The 24481-nt window shown below is 44.2% G+C and overlaps 1 protein-coding gene across 1 annotated transcript in view; it reads right to left on the bottom strand.

Moving 5' to 3' along the window:
* LOC119176005 (uncharacterized) overlaps window positions 1–17598 on the bottom strand; it is a gene marked incomplete in the record, with an annotated part of 80019 nt that extends 62421 nt beyond the window's left edge. Inside the window, 3 exon segments of the mRNA XM_075876368.1 lie at window positions 12596–12817; window positions 16959–17058; window positions 17444–17598. Coding sequence (XP_075732483.1) covers window positions 12596–12802 — 207 coding nt within the window.
* Between the last annotated feature and the right edge of the window lie 6883 nt (window positions 17599–24481).

Below are 24481 nucleotides of genomic sequence, written 5' to 3' on the forward strand. Positions count from 1 at the left end.
TCTTGCGACGGCAGAGTCTAAAGTATGGATGATAACCTGCAGATTGATGCCATATTCCTAGACTTTTCCAAAGCTTTTGATCGCGTACCACACAACTTATTACTTAGCAAAATTGATTCCCTTGGCATTGCACAGAATATTGTCTCCTGGGTTAAACACTTCCTCTCCAACCGTAAACAATTCACCTCTGCTAATAATCATAACTCCTCTAAAACTCACGTATCATCAGGCGTCCCTCAGGGTGTGGGCTTATCACCTCTTCTATTTTTAATATTCATAAACGACCTGCCAACAAACATTCAAACAAAACTTCGACTATTTGCAGATGACTGTGTCATATACTCCCCCATTCACAACTTTGAAAACAGTACTAAACTACAGCAAGACCTCGACACAGTTGCGCTATGGTGCCAAAACTCATCAATGCCGTTAAATCTAACCAAATGCAAATCGATGTCATTTTCCCGTAGACGCACCACTGTTCATCATACCTACTTTATCAATTCGCTTCCTCTCGATTCGGCTTCGTCATACAAGTATCTCGGAGTGCACATGTACCCATCTCTTTCATTTGCACCGCACGTACAGTCCATCTGCTCAGACGCTCTGCGTACGCTTGGTTTTCTGCGCCGTAACCTCAAATCAGCATCTCCTGACGTTAAAAACCTAGCATACTTAACATACGTACGGCCAAAGCTCGAATACGCATCGTCCATTTGGAATCCATCCCAGGCATACCTCGTTAGCGAACTAGAAGCTGTTCAAAACCGCGCTGCCCGCTTTATAACCTCACAGTACTCCAGATAAATCAGCGTCACCGCCCTAAAACAATCAATTGAACTGCCATCACTCACGTCACGCCGCCTCATCTCGCGCCTATGCCTCCTCCACAGTTTCTTTTTCCGACCCCAATCAAGACACGAACTTTTACAGCCCCCAAACAGAACTTCTTCCCGCATTAACCATTCAAACCCCATTGCACGAATCAACGGCCGTACATCCGCAATGAACGACTCCTTTTTCCCCCAAGCAAAAACACTTTGGAATCGCCTTCCTGACACCATTGTTGCCACACCTGACCGCACATCATTCCGCGCAAAATTGGAATCCCACTTTGATTCCACCCATTAACCCGTGGCTGTAAATATATTCCACCAACGTACTGTATGTATAATTTGCTTGTGCCTAGTTGTTTGTACTCTAATTCCCAGCCAAAGCGTTTCTTTTGTGTGTTATTTCATTCATTTTTGTTGTCATTCTTGACCAAACTACCATATTAGAACTGTACTGTTTATAATAATTTGTTCAACTTGAATTATACACACTCACAGCGTATTTTTTGCCCCCCCCTTATGTAATGCCCTCGGGCCTTTAAGGATGCAATAAATGAAATGAGATGAAATGAAATATGACAATATCTGATTCAACAGTCAGTAGCCGGCGTTTCAATGCCCAAGGGTAGTAGTTGTGTAATATTGCACTTATTGTATCGACACTTCCACAACGCTTTTTTTAATCTTTTCGCTTTACTTCGCTTCGCTGGATTACACTTAAAGATTTCTTTTCGGCTTGTGTCACAGGGATCACCACGCGAATTTATCGAGACCATGCACTAGATCGGCAAAATGGTGGCAGAGGGACTTGGCCTATCTGAGCCGACCTGGGAGAATCCAGCTTCAGTCTCATTGGTTGATTTATGTGTGGGGCGTAACGTCCCCAAACCACCATATCATTATGAGACGCAGCATCAGTCTCGGACTAATCCTCAGGACAAGAGTAAAAGTCATACCACACAATATTTGCGAGTGCTCCTAGGCTTGTAGGTAGTAGATGAAACGAGGTCACCTTTATTGGCAAATGTCGTTCATAATTACTCATTGATAAATTGTGCAGTTCCCGTTGTATGATATGATGAACAGTGTGAAAAACGCCCTGCACACGAGAAAAAAACAACAAACAAGCAAAGCGTCTTGTTTCGTTCATATGTAATTTTTGTTTTCACTTGAGCGCACCAATTCCTCATTTTGAGCGTACCAATTCCTAATTTTAGATTGCGATTTATGATGACACTGACTGCATGAGTGCTTACGATCAGTAAAACTGACTAAAATTTACTCACGCTTGTGTTCTGTGGAGGCAGTAGCAGCTGGTAAAGAAGGGGTCAGTACATTCGCCCTGGATGTGTTGATAAAAAATAACTAGGAGTGGGGTTTTTTATACATAAAAATATTGCTAACTTCATAGAGGAATACTATAGAATCAGTGGGAGTGTTGCAAGCATAATAATTAAACTTAACACAAAGAACAAGACGAAGGTGGTACAGGCCTACGTGACTACATCGAGTCATGATGATTGATTGATATGTAGGATTTTACACCCCAAAACCACCATATCATTATGCAAAAGACCGTAGTGGAGGGCTCTGAAAGTTTCGACCACCTGGGGTTCTTTCACGTGCACCCTTATCTGACCACACGGGTCTGCAGCATTTTCATCTCCATCGAAAACGCAGCTGCCGAAGCCGGGACTCGATTCCACGACTTGCGGGTCAGCAGCCGAGTACCTTAGTCCCTAGAACACCGCGGCGGGGCCATCGAGCCATGATGATTCTTTGGTTGAACGCTTCTATGAAGACGTACAGTCAGTCATTATTAAAGACACAGTACACTATCCTGGTGGGTAACTTTAATGCAAAAGTATAAGCAGGCCGGAGACCATGCTTGCAGTGGGAGAATATGACATCTGCTATAGAAATGCCATATGGAAGTTATTAGTAGAGTTCGCCGAACGTAATAATTTGCGGATCTTGAATACCTTCTTCAGAAAACGAGCTAACCGTAATTGAACGTGGCGAAGTAACAATAGTGAAAGCGAAAATGAAATATACTTCATTCTGTGTGCACATCCAGGTGTTGTACACGATGTAGAAATAGTTACCAAGATGCGATGCAGTGACCATAGAGTGGTAAGAGCTCATATTCACCTAAATTCAAAGAGCAAAGCTTAAACTAACACGCAAGAAGGTAATTAATGAGCTAGCAGTGAGAGGAAAAGTACAGGAATTCATAGTGTTACGCTGAAGCGGCAACGTGTGAAGAGAGGAAGAGAAAAACGGAGTTGTCTGTTTGGAAGCAGCTCGGTGTCGGCGCGGCTACCTTTCGCCATTCGTTCTTCAATAAACACGCCCCATCATAACAGTTTTGGTAAGAGGTGCTGGGTACGATCACGGCGCCCCTGACGAACGGCGACTCATCGACCTCTGAGGTGCAATACACGGAGCTTCACCGAAGCCTATGATTTGCTGGTCTGCCACCTGCGATGGCGTCTCACGACAACAATGACAACGAGCTACCTGCTTCCCGCGTTTCGTGGCAGCCCTACATCCAGCCTCCATCCTTCGCTGGACAAGCTGCAGAAGATGTCGACTCGTGGCTCAGCTACTACCAACGGGCAAGTCGGTTTAATGGCTGGGATGCCACCAGCCAGCTGAATAATGTGGGACTCTTTCTCAAAGGAACCGCGTCTGAATGGTTTGAAAACCATGAAGAAAGCCTGACGACGTGGCGGAAGTTCGTCGATGAAATCAAGTTGTGCTTTGGGGATCCGGCAGCGAAGAAGCGTGGCGAGAAACTCTTATGCAGCCTGCTCGACGCATATCGAGGAGGTGCTCAAGATGTGCAGAGCACTGGACCCCTGGATGACAGCAGAGGACAAGGTTGGTCATAGTCTAAAATGGATCGCGGAAGACGCTTACCAGTTCCTCACCGCAAGAGAAAGTTTAGAGCGTGTAAGTGACCTTATCAAGCACTGCCAGACGTTTTAAGCGCTGAAAGCACGGCGAATTACATACACCAAAGTTCGGCCGCCTGCCCAACGTCACTAATGTCGCCAGTGTCGACGTGCATCCAACCCCATCAGATCTCACGTCCATGATTCGCCAAGTAGTGCGCGAAGAGCTCGACCTACGCCAGGCGGCTTCTCGGCCAGCACCTAATGTCCGAGAACCCTTTCCTCCCAGCGACTTAAGTGCGACGACTATCAACGCCACCCCCTTTAATACCTACAACTATACGCCCCGTCCTCGAGGGCCAAGCCAAACTATGCCTCCGTACTACCTATTGGATGACGAATACGCACGCAGACCACCTACCGGTTATCAGGCACGAAACGGCTGAGCCATTCATCTTTCTCCTGACATCAGCGCACCTGGCGAACGTCCCATATGCTTTCACTGTGGCATCCGCGTTCATGTCACCCGATTCTGCACCAATTGCCGTCTCACGGCAGCACCGTCCAATGGGCGACCACGCACTTTCTACGGGAGCAGGAATCAGCACGTTGACAAGACACCCTGGCCCTCATACTCTGACAGCAGGCCAAACCATCGAGGAAATCACCACTGTGACTCACCGGCGTCTGCGCGGAGCTAGACGCCACCACCTTCACGCTAGCGAAGATCCCCATCTCCTCGACGATGACCCACTACACCGCCACCGGGAAACTAGGCAGTGCGAGCGATGGAGGTGAGGTCGTCAGTCTTCTTCAGCTACACGCCGCTACACCTCCACCATTGACTATGCGTCATAACAAGATTTGTGTTTCTGTGGGCAATGTTACAACGACAGCTTTAGTGGACACGGGAGCAAGTGTCTCCGTTACCAGCATGTATTTCAAAACCCAAATTGGCCATAGGTGATGTTCAAGTGGGATAATGGGAGCACATTTCGTGCTGTGAGTGGAGAATTGCTACGACATCTTGGTGTGTGTACCACGAACGTCTATTTTTCTAATAACGTCAATCAAGCCTAATTCACAGTGCTCGCTAAACTAACGCATAATGTGATTCTGGGGTCTAGATTTCCTGCAATAGTGCGGTGCCACTCTTGATTGCGGTACCGGCGAGCTTTTTGTCTCTCCTTTTGTTGCCGACTAACCTGCTACTTGTTCGCACACCCTCGCCGTCTGGGGAGATTCCGTCGTACTGTCCCGTTCGTTATCCAGCGTTCGCGTTACTGTTGCTAGTGCCGACAACGATGTATTCGACGCTCTTGTTGAGCCGATGCCATCAATCGTTGCAAAGAAGGCTGTACTCGTGCCACGCTGTATTGTCTCTGTGGCCTGCGGCACAAGTGCATTGTGGGTATCAAATTTGTCTAACCAGTCTGTTGTGCTTCCAAGCGGTATGCGACTTGCCTCGTTTGAAGCGGATACGAGCCTTAATATCGACGCCTTAAGCAATCACGCCTCGAATGAATCCCGGGCTCATGAGACTAGCTCTGGTGTCCCCGAAGACTCTTCGCCGTTTTCGAACATGATTAGCAAGACACTACCTTTTGAGAAGCGTCAAGCCCTAGTCAGCGTCCTTAGCAGGCACGCTTCATTGTTTCATTTCACCCAGTACGTTACCAAAGTTCGTGTTCCCAATACGTGGGCTCGCCACAGGATTGACACGGTGTCCGCGCATCCCATATGGCAGAAATTATACCGTGTGTCTGCATCGGAGCGCAAGGTGATTGCCGAACAGGTAGAAGACATGTTGGCTATGGACGTCATCCAAGACACTTCTAGCCCCTGGCCTGCACCGGTCATTCTCGTGAAGAAAAAAAAACGGGTCCTGGAGGTTTTGCGTCGAATACCGGCGTCTAAATTCGGTGACGAAAAAAGGACGTGTATCCGCTTCCCCGCATAGACGACGTTATCGACTGTCTTCATTCGGCATCTTACTCCTCATCTGTGGACCTCCAATCGGGCTATTGGCAGGTACCTATGCATCCCGCCGACAAAGAGAAAACCGCTTTTGTCGCGCCAGATGGCTTGTTTGAATTCAATGTCATGCCGTTTGGTTTGTGCAACGCCCCTGTGACGTTTGAAAAGTTTATGGACACGGTACTGTGTGGTCTCAAATGAAAGATTTGTTTGTGTTACCTCGACGACATCGTCGTTTTTGGACGCACTTTTGATGGACACAGCCATCCACTTATCCTTGTTTTAACATGCCTTGAACAAGCTGCCCTTACCCTGAACTTCAAGAAATGTTACCTCGGTCAGCGAGAAACACTTGTACTTGGTCATCTTGCAGACAAACATGATGTGCGCCCAGACCATCAGAAGGTTTCTGCAGGTACCTGTTTCAAACAACCGCAGTCAGAACGGAGTTTTCTAGTTACTTCCACCGATTTGTGCCCAAGTTTCTGATACTGCCTACCCATTGACTTCACTGCTGTGCAAAGATAAATATTGTATCTGGACAGCGAAGTATGATGCTTCGTTTTATGATCTTAAATTCCTTCTCAGGTTCGGACCCATACTGCACCATTTTGACCCGTCTGCCAAGACAGAAGTGCACACCGACGCGAGTGACATCGGTCTCGGCGCCGTGCTCATCCAGAGCTTCGATGACGCCGAGAATGTCATCGCCTACGCCCGTCGTTCATTGAGCAAGGCCGAGAATAATTACACCGTTACTGAACACGAGTGCCTCGCTGTGGCTTTTGCTGTGCATAAGTTCCACCCCTATCTCTACGGGCGGCACTTCACGATCGTGACTGACCACCATTCGCTATGTTGGTTGGTTGGTCTCCGTGACCCTTCTGGTCGCCTCGCGCAATTGCGCTACGTTTGCAGGAATTTAACTTTACAATATGCTAGAAGAGTGGCCGCCATCATGCAGACGCCGACTGTCTCTCGAGGCTTCCCCTACCAACCACCATGTGACGCCAACAATTTTGACAATTTTCTAGCTGCCATCGACGATACTGCTTTTCTTGACCTCGCTACCTTGCGGGAAGAACAGTGCAACAACTTCAGCTTGAATGATCTCTGACTCAGCCGCTCAACCGACTAGTTTCCATAGCTTTATCGTCTGAGATGGCCTCTTTACAAAAAAATTACGCGGCTGATGGCGCCCACCTTTTTTAATGGTCCCCAAGAATTTGAGAACACACCTACTCTATGCTATGCACGACGACGCATCAGCGGGGCACCTGGGGTTCACCAAAACGTACCACCGCCTGCTGGCTTGATTCTACTGGCATACCATGCGACGCCATACGGAAAAGTATGTGGTCAGTTGTGATAAATGCCAGCAATTCAAGTGACCAAATACTAACCTGGTTGCTCTCCACCCCTTGATGTCACCCTCGTCTCCTTTTTAAATGGTTGGAGTGGATCTTCTCGGTTCATTTCCGCGCTCATTGAATAACAACCGTTAGATCATGGTCTGAATTGACCACATGACACGTTATGTGGAAACCAAAGCACTAACAACAGCCACGGCCATTGATGTATCGAGGTTCCTCCACTCTCCCAAGATACTGCGCCATGGACTGCCTCGGATCATTGAGTGATCATGGTCGACAATTTGTAGCCGATGTTGTATAAAAACTCTTGCGTCTCTGTGCTTGCCAGTTTCGCCACTCGACCTCATATCGCCCGCAAACAAATGGTCTCGTTGAGCACACCAACAGAACGTTTACAACATGCTTTCGATGTACGTTGACTCCAAGCACACGAACTGGGATGACATCTTGCCATTTATCAACTACGCTTATAACACGGCAAAGTATGAAACCTCTGGCTACAGTCCATTCTATCTTCCTTATGTCAGACCACTCAGCCACTTTCTTGACACCATTCAGCCTTTTCATGCGCATGAGGACTCTTCCATTGCCCAGACTCTCTGCCGCGCGGAGGAAGCACGTCGCCTAGTGCTTCCTCCGTACTTTGGAAACCCAAGACTGCTCCAAGTTCGCTTATGATTCACGGCACAAGAACGTGTCGTACGAAAAAGGAGAAAAAGTATGGCTATGGACACGCTTTCGCAAGCGTGGTCTGTACCAGAAGTTCCTGGCTTGTTACACCGGTTCTTTTCTCATCGTCGATCGCCTAAGTGATGTGACATATTCAATCGCTCGTCTCGTATCTCGTCGCTACCGTTCTAGGCAGACGCAGCTTGTTCACGTCGCCCGCTTAAAGCACTTTCATCCTCGTGACTGATGCTCACCCAGGGGGCTTCGTCTGGGAAAGGGGGAGTGTTACGCTGAAGCGGCAACGTGTGAAGAGAGGAAGAGAAAAAACGAAGTGGTCTGTTTGGAAGCAGCTCGGTGTCGACGCGGCTACCCTTCGCCATTCGTTCTTCAATAAACACACCCCATCGTAACAATAGCTTCACTTCAGAATAGATTCGAGGCTCTAAACGAGGTAACCAATGTTAGCGTTGACGCAATGAACTATAATGTTACTAGTATCATCAAAGAGTGTGCAATGAAAGTCGAAAGTACACTCACTAGACAGGACACTGGGAAGCTATCCCAAGAGACAAAAAATATAAAGAGACGACAAACCATGAAAACCTCAAATGCAACCGAAAATAGAGCTAGTGCAGCTTTTGAAGTTAAATAGGCGCAAGGTAGCCGACAGAAGAAGGTATAACATGGAGAGAATTAAGCAGGCTGTAAAAAGCCGCAGAAGCCTAAAAGCTGCGAAAGCAAACTTGTGCATAGGCGAAAATCTAATGCATTCATTAGGGTAAAGGAAGGCTATGCCATAAACAATATAGATAGAATAGTTGAGGTGGTGGAGGAGTGCTACAGAGAGCTGTACAGAAGCCAAAACAACCAATGCGATATCGTTAAAAGTAATATTAACACAGAGGAATTCTACATCCTGCCAGTAACGACAGGGGAAGAAAGGAATGCCCTAGAAGGAATGCAGAAAAACAAAGCCGCTGGTGAAGATAAGGTAACAACGGACCTCCTGAAAAATGGCGGAGAAATTGCGTTAGAAAAACTGGCCACCTTATATACAAAGTCTCTTTTGACGGGAAGGGTACCAGAATCTTGGAATAACGTCAACATCATTCTAATCCATAAGAAAGGAGACGTCAAGGACTTGAAAAATTACAGGTTGATCAGCTTGCTGTCTATTTTCTACAAAATATTTACAAAAATAATAGCTAACAAAATAGGGCGACATAAGAGTTAATTCAATAAACCAAAAAGCCAAGCAGAATTTAATACAGGCTACTCCACAATAGCCCATATTCATACTATCAATCAGGCAATAGAAAAATGCGTGGAATACAACCAACCCCTATACATAACTTTCATAGAATACGAGAAGGCGTTTGACTCATTCGAGACATCAGCAGTAATTCAGGTACTATAAAATCAGGGCATTGACGAACCGTACATGAACATACTGGAATAAATCTACAGTGGGAGCCACCATAGTTCTTCATAAAGAAAGCGGCAGAATCTCAATAAAGAAGGGTGCAAGGCAGGGAGACACGATCTCTCTAATGCTATTCACAGCGTGTTTACCAGAGTTTTCAAATCCCTAGATACACAAGAGTTAAGAATAAGAGTTATTGAAGAGTACCTTAGTAAGCTGCGGTTTGCTGATGACAATGTCTTGATTAACTCAGGGCACAAAATACAGCTCATGATTACTGAAATGGACACAAAAAGCAGTAGAGTAGGTCTGAAAATGTATAAAACTGAAGCAATGCGCAACAGTCTAGACAGAAAATAGCACTTTGCGATTGGTGGAGAGACCTTGAAAGTTGTAAAAGATTATGACTACTTAGGACAGGTAGTAACCGTGGAATTGAACCATGATAGTGAAAAAAATTGGCAGATCCCACGTACCTGAAAATCGACGTTATGCGAAGCATGTGAACAGAAGGTGACCATGTTGCAATTTTTTATTGCGCAGCACTTCATGAAATGACGCTAAATATAAAATAACTAGAATTGTAAGGATGGGGTTAGCATTCTGAAATCAAGCAAGCATTCTGAAATCATGAATGGTAATCTGCCATTAACCCTCAAGAGGAAGGTATATAATTGCTGCATCTTACCGGTGCTTACCTATGGAGCAGAAACCTGGATGCTTACAAAGAGGGAACGAAGCAGTGAGCGATGGAAAGGAAAACTATTGTGTAACGTTAAGATAAAAGAAGAGAGCAGAGTGGGTCAGGGAACAAATTGGGGTTAATGATATCATCGTTAACATCGAGAAGAAGAAATGGGCACGGGCCAGGCACGTAGCTCGTAGGCAGGATAGCCGATAGTCATTAAGGATAACTGACCAGAATTCCAAAGAAGGCAAAAGCACGATGGGGAGACAGAAGGTTGGTTGGGCCGATGAGATAAAGTTTGCAGGCACAACGTGCGAACGGAAAGGACAAGAACGGGTTCATTGGCGAATCATGGGAGATGCCTTTGCCCTGGAGTGGGCGTAGTCAAGCTGCTGCTGATGATCATGACAGTAATAATTTTATGTTTGAAATTGTATCATGATGACGTCATAGTTTCGTGCACGCACGCTAGTATGTTCATAAAAGCTCAATGATAAAGCAAAGTCAATTTGCAATATGTCTGAAGTCACCACCCAATAACTTCGCAGCCCCGCAGCAGCAGAGAGTAAAATTGCCATACGTATAGTATATGCAAGGTGCTCGAAGTTCACTGTAAACTTAGTTTGATCAGACGTCTTACATCTTTAGACTAATAAAGCCCATAACTTACCGAGAACATTACGAGTTTTGGTCCCGGTACTGTCAGATTCACAATATATAGGAGAGTAACTGCGAGGCACGTTTATAATAACATCAGGTATAAAAATATGAACGAGTTCATAATTGTAGCCCAATCATTTAGTTAACCACTTAACTACAGTGCTTATTGTAGCAGGTTGGTACATGATCAACGAAGTGAAAAAAAATTGGCCCCGCATCTGCATGTAATCTGCAAATGTCGTCGAAAGATGATAGTCTTGCCGTAGCGATAGTCTAAGGACCGTAGCGAACAATTTATTTGATGTTCTGCGCAAGAAAATCGGAGAATGGTGTTTTGGAAGCACTGCGTTAAAGTGCCTCGAACGTGCAGCGGAGGCGAACGAGTGCATCAAGTCAAGTCGCACGTGAGACATGAGCGCCACCTGTCAGTGTTCTTAGAAAACGAAGCACGTGGCTCTGAGACGGGTGTGAGCGCCCATCTCAGAAGTGATAAGGTGTAGAACGCAAGGCGACGGGTAGGTGCCACCACCATCGCGTCTTAGCAAAGCGTTGGAAACACTCACCTTTCCGTACAATCGTTGCATGGTCAACGCAGCGTGATATGCGCTACGGTCCTTAAAATTACTTAATTATGCCTTTTCTTAAGATGCACATGCAGAATACATACATGTCGTTATGGTGCCCCAGACTTGCGCAATAATTGCTTATTAATTGACAATTGCACAAGTATGAACGCTAAAACTTGAGCAACATTGGTGGTCGCTGCGGATGGAGTAAGCCGTTTCAAGTACTCGATGCCGTTAAAAGTGGACAAACAGACAAGTGTACAGACAGACATACCAAAATTTTTGTGTCTAAGGTCCCCAAGAAAGACTATCGTCTTTAAAAACAATGCGTAACACAGGACAGTGGCAGATACGGACGAAGCGCTTCGTCCGTCTTTGTCACTGTCCTGGGTTACGCGCTGTTTTTTCTCGCTTCGTTAACCGTTTAGGTTTTATGGCTGATGTAAAAAAAAATGTGAAAATGCAATTGAACGTGACACATGATGCATACTGGGTCCAGAAGTTAAAACTCGTCATTTTAGACCTCGTTTTACAAAAAGGATTTACTTATTGTTGTAGCAAAAGTTGATCAGAAATATATAAATATTTACGACGTGCGTTAGCTTTATCGCATGCATTAATCTTTATGAATTTTAGCATCCCCATTCGGGACGCAGATCCTTGACAAGCTTAAAGGGACACTAAAATCAAATATTAGGTCGATGTTGATTGCTGAAATAGCGTTCCAGATCCTCGTGGTGCTACTTTTGTTTTAAGGAGGTGCTTATTTTGAAATAAAATCACATTGTAATTGTCCACATCGCGTTCGCGCACTTCAAATTACCTGAAATTTTCGCGTCACTGTTGCCACACACAAAGTTGCCCAGCTTTACTGCGTGGCCGCCGACACTGTAGTGGCAGCAGAACGAAAGTAGCGGGATCTGCAGCATCAACAACGCCCATTAAACAATTTTCTGCCACGGCCTCCGAGATGACAGGCGTGCTTAGCTCAACTGGGCTCCGCTAGATGGCATGACCTGTCCAGTTTAACCAGACTAATTCGAACTTTTCAACCACTCGCGCCCTCCCCCCCCCCCCCGGTAATGTCCGGCGGTTCTTTTTTCCGTGAATCAAACGGAAACAAACAGCATTTTTTACGCCACTTGATGAATGGAAGGTCATTTACATAGTGCAGCTAGTTTGATGACTAGTGAATAATTGTAGGTGGTAAGTCTGGCGTGATCGGGATAATTTTTCGGATGTCTTACTCACGGCGCATGTGCTCTTGTGCATTTGCATGAATTTTTTGGTAAGTAGGGCAGTGCTGGGGATATATTGTCGTTTTAGACGTTGTCATACATTAATCTTTCACTCTTACTAATTGTTATTTGACTTTAGTGTCCCTTTAATTATTGTCGGAGTCGCAACATAAAGAGCCATTATGTAAGTAGTTCTTCATTGTTAGCATTTCGGCATTTCGGTGTCGTGCATGGCAGAAATTTCGCATGCAAGCCAGATAAAAAAACTAACCGATGTATTGCGCCCTCGGCTGGCAGCTGTTGGAGTTGGCGTGACATCAGCCCCAATGCTCTTCTTGTATTCCTTGCATGACAATCCATCGTGGGTGGCGTAGCATCTTAAACAGTTCACTGAGCGGCACTCTGGACAAACCGCCACGCTTGCACTGCTCCTTGGTCTTAGCACGCCTCCGCAGCCTGGTTTGAAACACTCCACCATTATGGTTTCATTGACCTGTATAAAAAAAGAATTAACAAATGCGTAATGCAGATATCACTTTAGTGCATTCCAGTTTTCGTTATATCAATATTTCGTTATCCTGAGCAATTACAGCTCATACTAAAATGACCGCTACGAAAAAATTTGGTAGATCCCATGTAATTATGGGTAGCATGCGAATGGAAGGTGACTGTGTTATATTTTTTTCATTGAGCGAAACGTTACTAGGTAGCGCTCAAGATTTTACTAATGCATGCACAGACATATGTTTAACTGTCGCATATGTTATATGTAACCATTCTCCAGTCTGAAAAATTTACCCTGACCAATTACAAATTTTCAATTGGATCCCATTGAAAGCACTAGGACATTTCCAATCGGAGCCAATTAGAAGTTCTCAATTGCGTTTTCGGACACCAGTTGAAAAATTTCAATGAGTCATCTTTTTAGGTTTGAATGGGTCTGACCATTATAGCCAAATGGTAGCACAATCAACATCCAAATGAATCGACCAATGAGACTAGCAGGTGATCCCAGTTCACACAATAAACAAAACATTGAATTTCTATTATATTTATCTATTGTGTTGATGGGGCTAACCAACGCAAACAATCGGTAGCATAAATATATAATCAAAAAGGTTTGGCCAATTAGGTCGACTGGTCAAATAAATCTCGCCAATTGGAAATACCGTCGAGCTCTTAATTAAGGGTCTGGTTTGTTAATCTCAACGAAGATGCATCAAAATTAAGAAACCATGTCGTTAGATTTAATGAACTTAGCATTATTGAAGGCCACCTTCAATGAAAAATTTCTCCACATATGTTATGTTCATCTCTAAATACAACCTCACTCGACATGTCAGGAATTTCAGCTTAGCGAGTTGTGCCGGGTTCAATAACAATAGGGTAATCTTGTGGCCGACTGCAAAGCGAACAGATGAAATAAATGACACTCGTTGTGTATAATATTAAAACGTAAAGATATTATATTTCAGGGTAATGTAATTGCAAACCTATTTCTGCGAACTGTTTTCTTGTTTAACAGGTTTACCAATTTCTGTGATGTCCAGTTGAAACCAATTGGCAGTGAGCAAAGTTCAATTGTAATCAATTGGTGGAATTTCTATTAGAACCATATCTGGTATAAAGGAACCTTAGCCAATTCCCGTTTATAAGTTTCACTATGAAACTCGATTAATCATTAGGTCAACCTCAAACCTGGCGCATTTCTCTCTTTGGATAATAAATAACACTATATAAATTCAAAATATGTAGTTAGTCATACCCGTAACTGTCCTATATGAAGCACCAATTGGACCTATAAAAATCACCAAGTGGTAATATGTTTAAAAATGTCAAATCGAAGGCCAAATATCACATGGACAAGTATAATGATATCCAAACATTCCGATCAGCACAGTGGGAATCGATGATATGCGAAGCACGGATAAGGAAGGTTGATATGACACTTCAAGATCAGCACACCGTTACGAGGTGGTCGTAAATTATGGCGTAGATGACTTCTATGTGAAGACTATCATGTTTGCACCACTCATATACCTTCGTCATTCATTCACGTCCCGTAACAACAATTTCGGTATGTCTGAAGCTAGCGAAAGAACCGCGAAAGCACAATAAACGTAGCATGTAGTCATGTTTTACATGACACGCATTTCTTAATTATCATGTCTGTTCATGTCATTTACCTTCGTCGTCCGTTCGCGTCACGTAATGCCAAATTTGGTATATGTGAAGCCAGTGAAACGGCCGCGAGTGCATCGTGAGCATGGCATGTAGTCATGTTCTTATATGAGACGCATGCTCCGCCACGATGGTCTAGTGACTAAGGTACTCAGCTGCTGACCCGCATGTCGCAGGATCGAATCCCGGCTGTGGCGGCTGCATTTCAGATAGAGACGAAAATGTTGTAGGCCCGTGTGCACAGATTCGGGTGCACGTTAAAGAACCCCAGGTGATTGTAATTTCCGGAGCCTTCCACTACGGTGCCTCTCATATCCATATGGTGGCTTTGGGACACTAAACCCCTGATATCGAATACATGAAACGCATCTCATGATTATAATTTTCGCACTTGCCATAACACTTTCGTAATCCAGTGACGTCACGTAACACCAAATTTGTTATATGTGAATCTAGCGAAATGACCGCGAGCGTCCAATGAGCGTGGCGTGTAGTCATGATTTACATGACATGCATGTCACAATTTCTACGTTAGAGTCTGTCACTTATGTTCGCCATGCAGTCATGTTATACTATATCACTCTTGCAGTATGTTATGTGAACGACACGACCGCAAGAGCAGCAAGACCATGAAATGTAAATCATGACATACATGTCACGATTTTCATGCTATAACTAGTTGCTTATGATCGTCATGCACTTATGTTACGTAATACTAATTTTGGTATCTATATAAATAACGAAACGGCCTGGAGAACTAATAGAATGATTAGATAGACATACAGGCAGACAGACACGAAAGAAATTGTGCTGTTAAGGTTTGTGTGCAGTAAAGCGATATAACTTAAGTGATAACTGACTTATAGCAGATTTTGATAAATATTTTTGTGACGCGTTTTGGTGGTATGTATTCGTCCAGAGAATGCGGCGAATTGTCGTCAAAGCAGCTTGTCTCATTGTTCAAAATGTGGCGCTTGTTAAGCCATGTGGCGCTCCTGGAGTGCGCAAAGAAATGCTTCGCATTTAAAACACTTTCTCCGATTGCGTGTCTTAGCTGAAGTATTGAAAAGCAGGCGGAAGAGCCCGGACGGAGTGAACAAATCTGGTGATTGTCCCTTCAGCAAGGACGTTTACAGACTGTATAAGCAAGCGGTCACCATGTCATAAAGCAATTACAATATTACACCAGGATCGCCGCTACAGGGCTTCAAATAAGTGGCACATTCGAAACGACGAGGGAAGATGCTTTTGACAACATTTTGTCGTATTTTCTGGATGGATATATACTGCGAAAATGTGTCACAAAAATATTTATCAAAATCTGTTATCAGTCTTATGACTTAGGTTTTATCGGTTTACTACATACGGACATGAACAGCACAATCCATTCGCAAAAATAAATCACAGGCATAGCAATAGTATGACTTTTTGCATAAAAGTTTGGAAGAATAAACAGCCAAATAACTTATAGATGTCGAATGCAACTATTACTACTACTGCTGCTACTACGACTGATGATGATGTTATAAGTATATTTTTTGAGGTTCAATGCCCCAAAATTGCACCATAGTACTGAGTGATGCTGTAGTGGTGGGCTCCGAAATTTTCAGCTCAGCCTTCGGTGGTGCACTCACATCGTACAGTACACGAGCCTGTAGCATTCGCCTCCATCCGCGGCCGGCAGCACACCCCGATCATCAGCAGAGCGCCGTAACCACTACACCACCGCGGTGGACTTAAAACCGTCTAAGTAGACATTAACAACGTGCTTAAAGAATAAACCTAACAAAGCAAAACCATTAATCGACGAAAGCGGCACAATTGACGGATCCCATTATTTATCATAAGGATTGGTTGTTTGAATAGTCAGCACTTTGATCTGTGATTGAGAGGAAGGAGAAAACTTGGCTGCAGCGTAAGTAAAAGAGCGAAGTAGAAAAAGAAAGTCTAAAAAGACCCATCCCAAGATCTACATAACAAACAGTACACTTTTTTCATTTTCATTTCTTGCTTGTGAAAGGGCCCGATGACTCACTTATCTGCAGCAGCCGCTATCGCTCTGTCAGAGCCGTGCGCACAATTTATCGTATTTTCTGCACCGGAAACAGGAAAACAAGTAAAATGAATGCTACACAGAGCACTCCATTCCGACATATATATTTTTCATGTTTCGAGCACCCTGTTAACAAGACTGACTCGAAGGTGCAGCTTCGGCTTTTGCAATACTCAAATATGGCTTTCTTAAAAATTATTCTTGCCTTGAACATATCGAGGCATGATTTCTTGCTGCCCCCAACAATCCATGGCTGTTAAACAGGCACCATTGTGTACAGCTGCCAATTTTTTTCGAACCTAAACGCACAGTAGTCAACCACCCAGTCGATACGCGACCTAAAACGTTGATCACAGCAGTGAAATGAATGGGAGTACGTGCATGCCCGCGATGAACTGACCTGTGCAGCTGTCTTCGGTTAGGCTGTTCCGCGAACCGGATAACAGTCCTGCCCGGAACAGGCGTTTACAGACTTGGCAGTCGATAATCGGCGTTCCAGTCTAAAAAAACAAAGGGTGGTTGTACTCCTGTCTTTCACCTTCGTGCAAGTAATAGGCACAATATGAAACTTCGTAAAAAAACGGACCTATGGCTACAGATTAACAAGACAAGCATGCACGATAGTACACTACAATGGAATAAACACTCATGTCTAAGGAAGAGAACATATTCACCACAAAGACACAAGAAAGAGGACCGACACAACCGGTGCTTTTCGTCTTCCTTCTGCCTTAGCGTTCAAACCACCGCGCATTCTGAAACTACGTTGCCTTTCACGCATAAAACTCCGTCGTGCTCGACACGCTCCAAAACGCAAGAAGCACACCAAAACCATTAGTTCTGCAACAGGCTCAAGTTTAACGAAATCCTGACGAAAATACTCACCGCAAAAAGCTATGCCTGATTCTGGGTGTTGGCAGGCGTTGCACGCTGGCGGCGGAAAAGGCAGAACTGTTTCCATGCCATATCGCGGTTGCCATGACGACGAAGATAGCGCAGGGCATGAGAATACGTCAGCACCCAGATATCGAGAGGCATCGGCAGTTCTGTAGTGGTGCAAGGGTGTATTGCGCGGCATGCACGCGTGCAACACTTTCCTATTTCGTACTTTATCGTGTATACTTTTCGAACAGTGTACTCACTTTGGCTGAGGTGCAACACGTGGGTGGGCGTGTTTTGTCCAATAAAGCGAAACGGTGTTCAAACCATCCTGATAGAAGTAATCGCGATGCAGTGCCATGGTTCACTGGGACATTTGCTGCGCTAACTTTATACTGAGTGCACTCGTTTAGGCAGAATCGAATCAAGAAGAAGGTTGTTCGTAATGTGATACGCTATATTTAACACGTTATACCTGCAGACGCTTCTCTGGAATTGAGTCAAAATATATGTTTTTTGCCATCATAAAGTCGTTTGAAGACAGCATGAAATATTTGATGCCTTGCATGCTTCCCACATTCGCTGCATGATTCCGAAAAAGATATGCAAGCGGAAATGCCGAGCTTGCGTTATCTTTATTGTTAGGCGTTATCGTAACTTGTGTGGATCGTTAGAAAATATTGAAAAAACTGGAATTGTACACATCACGAAAATTTGTTTCCTCCCTGGATTAGTTCTTGCATTTGGACGTTTCTCATAATCATATGGTGGGTTTGAGACGTTAAACCCCTCGTATCAATCGGTACTTCATCGGTACTTGCTGTTGAAGCACAATAATCACAACTTAATTATGTCTATCAAATTTTCATTCCATTCATTCGATTTATATCAGCTTGCTTTTGGCAGTGCTACATAAGGGAAAGATAATGCTATTAAGCCATCTTTGAACTTCTAGTTCCTAATTGATTTTAGCGTATATAAAATATGTTTGAGCTAACTTCTGTGTAGTCTTAATAATAAACGACGTGAGCACGTACTATGTCAATAAAATCGACGCAATATTGTCGATTGTGACATTGCCCCCACCGTGGAAGTCTATAGTGGCTGAGGTACTCGGTTACTGACCCGCAGGCCGCGGGATCGAATCCCGGCTGCGGCAGCTGCATTTTCGATGGAGGTGAAAATTCTTTAGTGCCATGAGCGCAGATTTTGTTGCACGTTAAAAAACCACAGGTGATCGAAATTTCCGGAGCCCTCCACTACGGCGTCTCTAATAATCATATGGTGGTTTAGGGATGTTAAAACCCACATATCAATCAATATTCAATCGATTGTGCCCTTCACTTGCTCGGATTACTTTCATTTTGTTTCGAATTATATTATTATTAGAAAGTACAGAAAAAAATGTGATATCTTAAAATAGAAAGGTTGTAGACCGAATTGAGAAATATCGGCAATATGTTCCAGCCAACAAAACGTTAAGCTCACTTGAGAGAGAGATATATAAAAAAGGAGGGGTGGTTGAGGAATCATCACATACAATAGGACGAACGCTGTTTTTTTTAGCGACCATCTTGCTCTAACTGGTTGAATTTTCGTTAGAATTAATTGCCAAAAGTGTTAAGAAATGTTACCCTTATTTTAAAATGTATAAATGTACAAGCTCGTACGTGAAAGCGTGCATGACTTTCTAAAGCACAGGCGTACCTTGTTTCCTGCTGGTTACGTATTTCCCAGTCTTTTTTTGATTTCGCGATTTTCAAGGTTGTGCACTTTCGTGGCGTAACACCAGCGACACGTGTCGGCGCGTGTGCGCACCTCTTGCACGACCGATAGCGGGGCTCTCGAAATAGGATTCGAAGTACTTCGCATTATCATCGTTCTATAAGCGTGAATGCACAGCTGTCAAAACAGCGGCCGCTTGCTCGTTGCCGCAACTTCAACACCTAAACCACCACCGCGTAAATTTAACACGGTCGTCAAATTAACCACTGAATAAATTTAGTTTTATAAAGCCCCTTTAGAGGGCGCTGCTTTTTATAAAAGCCCTTTATAAAGATAGGGCACTGTGGAACTACAATAGGTGTGACGTTGTGAGAGGGATTTCGAAAGGTGTCATGGTCGCGGGTTTGACGTTCGGCAATGCGGTCGTGTGCATGAAATCAGAAGTTCAAGCATGATTGGAAATTAAACAACGTGGCATAGGTAGACGCTTTGGAAGCACACATGGATACCCCAAATCAGGGGGTACAGGGAGATATGAGATGGGCATCGTTTGAGTGCAGGAAAACTAGCAGCAAGATAGAATTTGAGGAGCGATTGAGAAAATTGTGAGAGGAGCGTTGAGCTAGGAAAGTTTTCAGTTACTCGTACATGAAGAATGACAATACTAAATGGAGGAAACGAACTCGAAAATTGTCAAGCAAGTATTTAGACAACAGCAGAATACCAAGCCAAAAAGGAAACATTGGTTAAGAAGAAGGTGAATGAAACAGAGAGGAAAATGTGGAAGATGGGAACGCTTACGAAATCATCACTGGAGACCTGCTGAACTTTTAAGCAGGAAATTGCAAGGGAAAAGATCTACGATGATTCTCGGGGTAGTTCTCTGCTCTTCGAAACTAGAACGGGAGTATTGTGGACCAAGACGTACCGAGCAAAATACGAAGGCAGAGACACGGTATGTAGTGCGTATAGAGAGGAGAAGGAAACGGCTGAACATTTGATAATGTTCTGTAAAGGGCTCCGCGCTATAGTCGAAGATAATGGCACCGAACTTTTCAAAGCATTCAGATTTAGGGACAGTGAAGGCAAAATAGACTTTAAACGGATAGAAATAACCAGGAGGAGGCTAACTGATTGGTGGAAACAATCGAGGGGCGAGTGAAATTCAATCCTTAAGCACACAGTGATAGTACTTAACTTTAGGGCTAGGTGGCGTGAGCCACCGCCCGATCTAAAGGACACAGCTCTATACAACCATCCATCCATCCATCCATCCATCCATCCTTTTAGTTGGCATCGCTGTTCGCGTTTTGTACCATTATTGAAACGCAAAATAAAAAGGCTTTGATTGATATGTGGGGTTTAACGTCCCAAACCGACTATATGGTTATGATAGTCGTCGTTGTGGAGGGCTCCGCAAATTTCGACCACCTGGGGTTCTTTAACGTGCACCTAAATCTGAGTATACGGGCCTACCACATTTTCGCCTCCACCGGAAATGCAGCCGAAATAAAAAGGCTGCGAAGGATGTAGAGAGCTAGAAAAAACTAGACCCGATGCTTTCCAATGTAGCATGCAATTTCACGTGTGAGCTTAGATAATTAGGAAAGTAATTGGTATTCCTGTAGCAAATTATTTTTAATCAGATAATAAATCCTGATAGGAAAATTCTCCATTTGTTCTAGTAGGCCCTACCCGATGAGATTCTCTGTCTCAATACTTTGAAGAGAACTGTTGTCTGCTATTTTTCGGGAAGTGTTGCGTGACAGCAGGTTCGCGGAACTCTCGGAGATATATCGATGTTGCAGCCCTGGATGCCTTCACGCCGTTTCCTCGCACCCCACGAGCCGAAGACCACCAGCCATGTTGGTCGTTAAACTGATGGAGAACAGACCACCATTCTTCCCTAGAATGGTTACGGGAGGCGAGAGGTGTTTGCCTGTAATCCCGCATTTTGCCTTCGAACCAAGCGTCGCTATTTTTCGACCTTCGACTCCACTGGCTGGCGTCGGGGAAGCCGTGGCCAGGTCACGTGATCGCCTTGGAGGCGGGAGAGCGTCATCAAACCAACTGGAGTCTACTTCCGGTTCCCAGCGAGACAAGCTGCTTGGAAAAACCTCTTGTATCCTCAAACGTACGTGGGGCCTTTTGTTTAGGGTCGCGTAGTAAAATAAGACCCTCCAGCAACCTTCCCCGAGTCTGAAGTCTTACGCATCCCCAACAAGCGTTATTGTCGTGAAGAGAGCTCATAATACTTCATTTATTTTACTCAATGAGCACAGCGTGTTTGAGCACTTGCAAGCAGAGGCAATAGTTCTTTCAGACATGCTAAACGCATTATCAGCGTTTAATTGCACTATCGCCTCTAAGATGCCGGAGGACAAGGCTGCACTCTGAGGACATGGAAAAGAACAGAAAATTTTTTCGTCGTAAGCAAAAGTTGCTGCAAATAAATAACTGGTTCATGATCCGTCAGCTAGGTATTCAGTCGCGCTATAAGAAACGGCAGCATGACTAGCTGCAAAATAAGAAATGTGTAGTTACTATTATAATCATTTACCTGAGCTAAAGTAGCAGTGCAAACGCACCGGATGCTCTGCATAGAAAAGACATGACAAACACATGTGGGGCATACCGTTTGTATGCTCTGCTACGTTTACCTCAGGAATATGTATGTACCAACTAGGCCCAAATGAAGGTTTATATGTATTTAACCAACTATAAAATTCACATTAACCATACGAATTATCGGTTTGCATTCGGTGAAGTCCCCAGCACATCGGGATTTTTTAAGGCAGGGGCGTAACCGTAAAATATTTAATGGGGAAGTTTTGTAGGGAGTTCATAAACATATAACTGAATTATGGGGTTCTTTTTTCAATGACAGCTGTGGTGTGTGTGTGTGTGTGTGTGTGTGTGTGTGTGTGTGTGTGTGTGTGTGTGTGTGTGTGTGTGTGTGTGTGTGTGTGTGTGTGTGTGTGTGTGTGTGTGTGTGTGTGTGTGTGTGTGTTAAACGAATAACATCCGACAACAATTATTCAGCGACGCGTGCACACTCCCCCCTCCTAACCCGCACTTTCTTTTTCACATACTATCTTTTTCCTTATGAAAGACACAATTCGCCCCGGTGGCCTCTCATTCTCTACCCCCCCCCTCCTGACGCAGTTTCCCTCTCCACACCCTGCTTTGTTTGGATTGGAGGAGAGAACAGAAATCATACACACACACCAGTGCTAAGGAAATCAGTTGCAGCCTTGAAAAAGACAGGTCCGCTTGTCCAAACGCTGGCTCCAGCACCCACCTCCTGTTCACGAATTTCTCATGGTGAGCTTCGATCTTCCCCTTACTGTCTTTCTTCTGGATCTCATTGGTTTTTTGTGCAAGACTTTATCAACAGCTGTAGCACCACTGTAAATCCGGTGATAGTTAGCAAAACCCTGTCTTACGGCCGGAGAGACTTCCCTCCGGCCGTAAGTTGCCCAGACATTTAAAACATAGCCCACTCTCAAAATTTAGAAAACAGAATTTTCCCAGACTTCGGTATCTTAGATATCGCTATTGAATTTCATCTGATGCATCTTCGGCCGAGAATATTTTATCATCGTTTCAGAAGCAAATGAAAAAAAACACATAGCGGTGAGAACAGGACACGTCAAAATTTTGAAAAATTCTGTTATCTTTCGTCAATGCCTAAAATAAGCAATAAATCTATTAACAACAAAGTAGCTATTTAGTTTTAATATCATTCATTATTTTTTATATAACGTCACAGCATTTTCACGAGCTCAAAGAGTGGAACCTATCAGAGGAAGACGACGATATGCAATTGGCAACCTGCTTCCCATGACTGTCGGTCACTACTTTCGTCATAAATAAAAAAGAACCATGAGATACCAGTTGTTTCAGAACACATATATCCTTCGAATAGAGCTTTTTGTTTTTCAATTTCCTGTGTTCTCTTATAGCTAATCTAACGCCCCCAAGAAATACAGAGGTTCTCCCTTACGTTTTCATTACTGCGCTTTGCACAAATGGTTCATTGGATTCATGAGCAAGGTCCTTAAAACAATTATAAAAGCTCTAAATCTTACTACTGATGCTTTAAAAAGTAAATAAATTTGAATGAAATCATGCCCACTATTCAGTTATCATCCAAAGGCAAAACGTTTTGGGAACGAGACCTTATTGAATTCCTTATTTTTTTCAATCCAAGGTCGCAGGTTCGAATTTAGCCCTCGGCTGCCGCATTCTCGTGTAGCGTAATGCAAAGAAATGCGTATGCGATTCTTCGGGTACGTGTTATAAAACTGCAGGAGAACAGAAATATTCCGAAATGCTCCACAACAGCATCTTCATTTCCCAGCACCACTTTTAAGTTGTTACTTTAACCAATAAGGTGAAATGCCGCACCAGTAGCATAAGCCAACGTTGCTAGCGAAAACATAAGCCTAACTAGTTTGTTCCTATGCGACATCAGTTTGAATGATATGTTGTTAGTATACAATTAATGTAGGATATTAGCGCAATTTTCTGTGCTTGCGCATGACCCTACTCCAGCTATGCAATCGGTATTATCAGCCTTGGTTTCAACACTGATAACATTTTGATTTGTACACAAGGCCACACGACAGCGCCACGCTACAGCAACCGATAAGGATGGGGCGAACAGAACAGGATACGCTTGGAAAATGCCGCCGATGCGGTCATGCACAAAAAGCCTGCAGGCAGTGGCGTAGTCAAGCCCCCCCCCCCCCCCCCCCCCCAATTTTTCACACAATCCCTTCTCCCACCACTTACCCACCTTTTTTTTTCGTCCCTTCGCACTAACATGATTTAGAAACTAAGCGGTGCTACTATCACAATATAAATAATAGACGCTTTTACATTGAATAATGTTTGCATACGAAAAAACGTGTTGCCGTTTTTATCAAGGATTTGACAATCTGAGAATTTGGGCAAGAATCTCGGTCGCGAGCGTTTTCAGCTGGCTCGGCGACGGGATTAATGCTACAGCTGTGGTCATACTTGTACCCATCGGAACACATCTTGCCGGAGTCGATCACGACAATAATTTTCTCTAGGCAGAGGGTAGTTTCGATGGTAAAAGCCAGACATAGCTCCGAGGTCTGATAGGCCACGTTGAAGCATATTACAGTGTGCCTCTCCGAACTTGTGCTAAGATGTACTCAAGCCAGAGACTAACATTTATACTGAACCTTCGCACGTTCTGCTAATAACTAAACACAAACACAAATACACGCGCAAACACCCACCCAAACATGCACGCATGCACGCACACACGCGCACGCGTGACAGATA

This window comes from Rhipicephalus microplus, chromosome X, assembly GCF_043290135.1.
Source record: "Rhipicephalus microplus isolate Deutch F79 chromosome X, USDA_Rmic, whole genome shotgun sequence".
Lineage (NCBI taxonomy): Eukaryota > Metazoa > Arthropoda > Arachnida > Ixodida > Ixodidae > Rhipicephalus > Rhipicephalus microplus.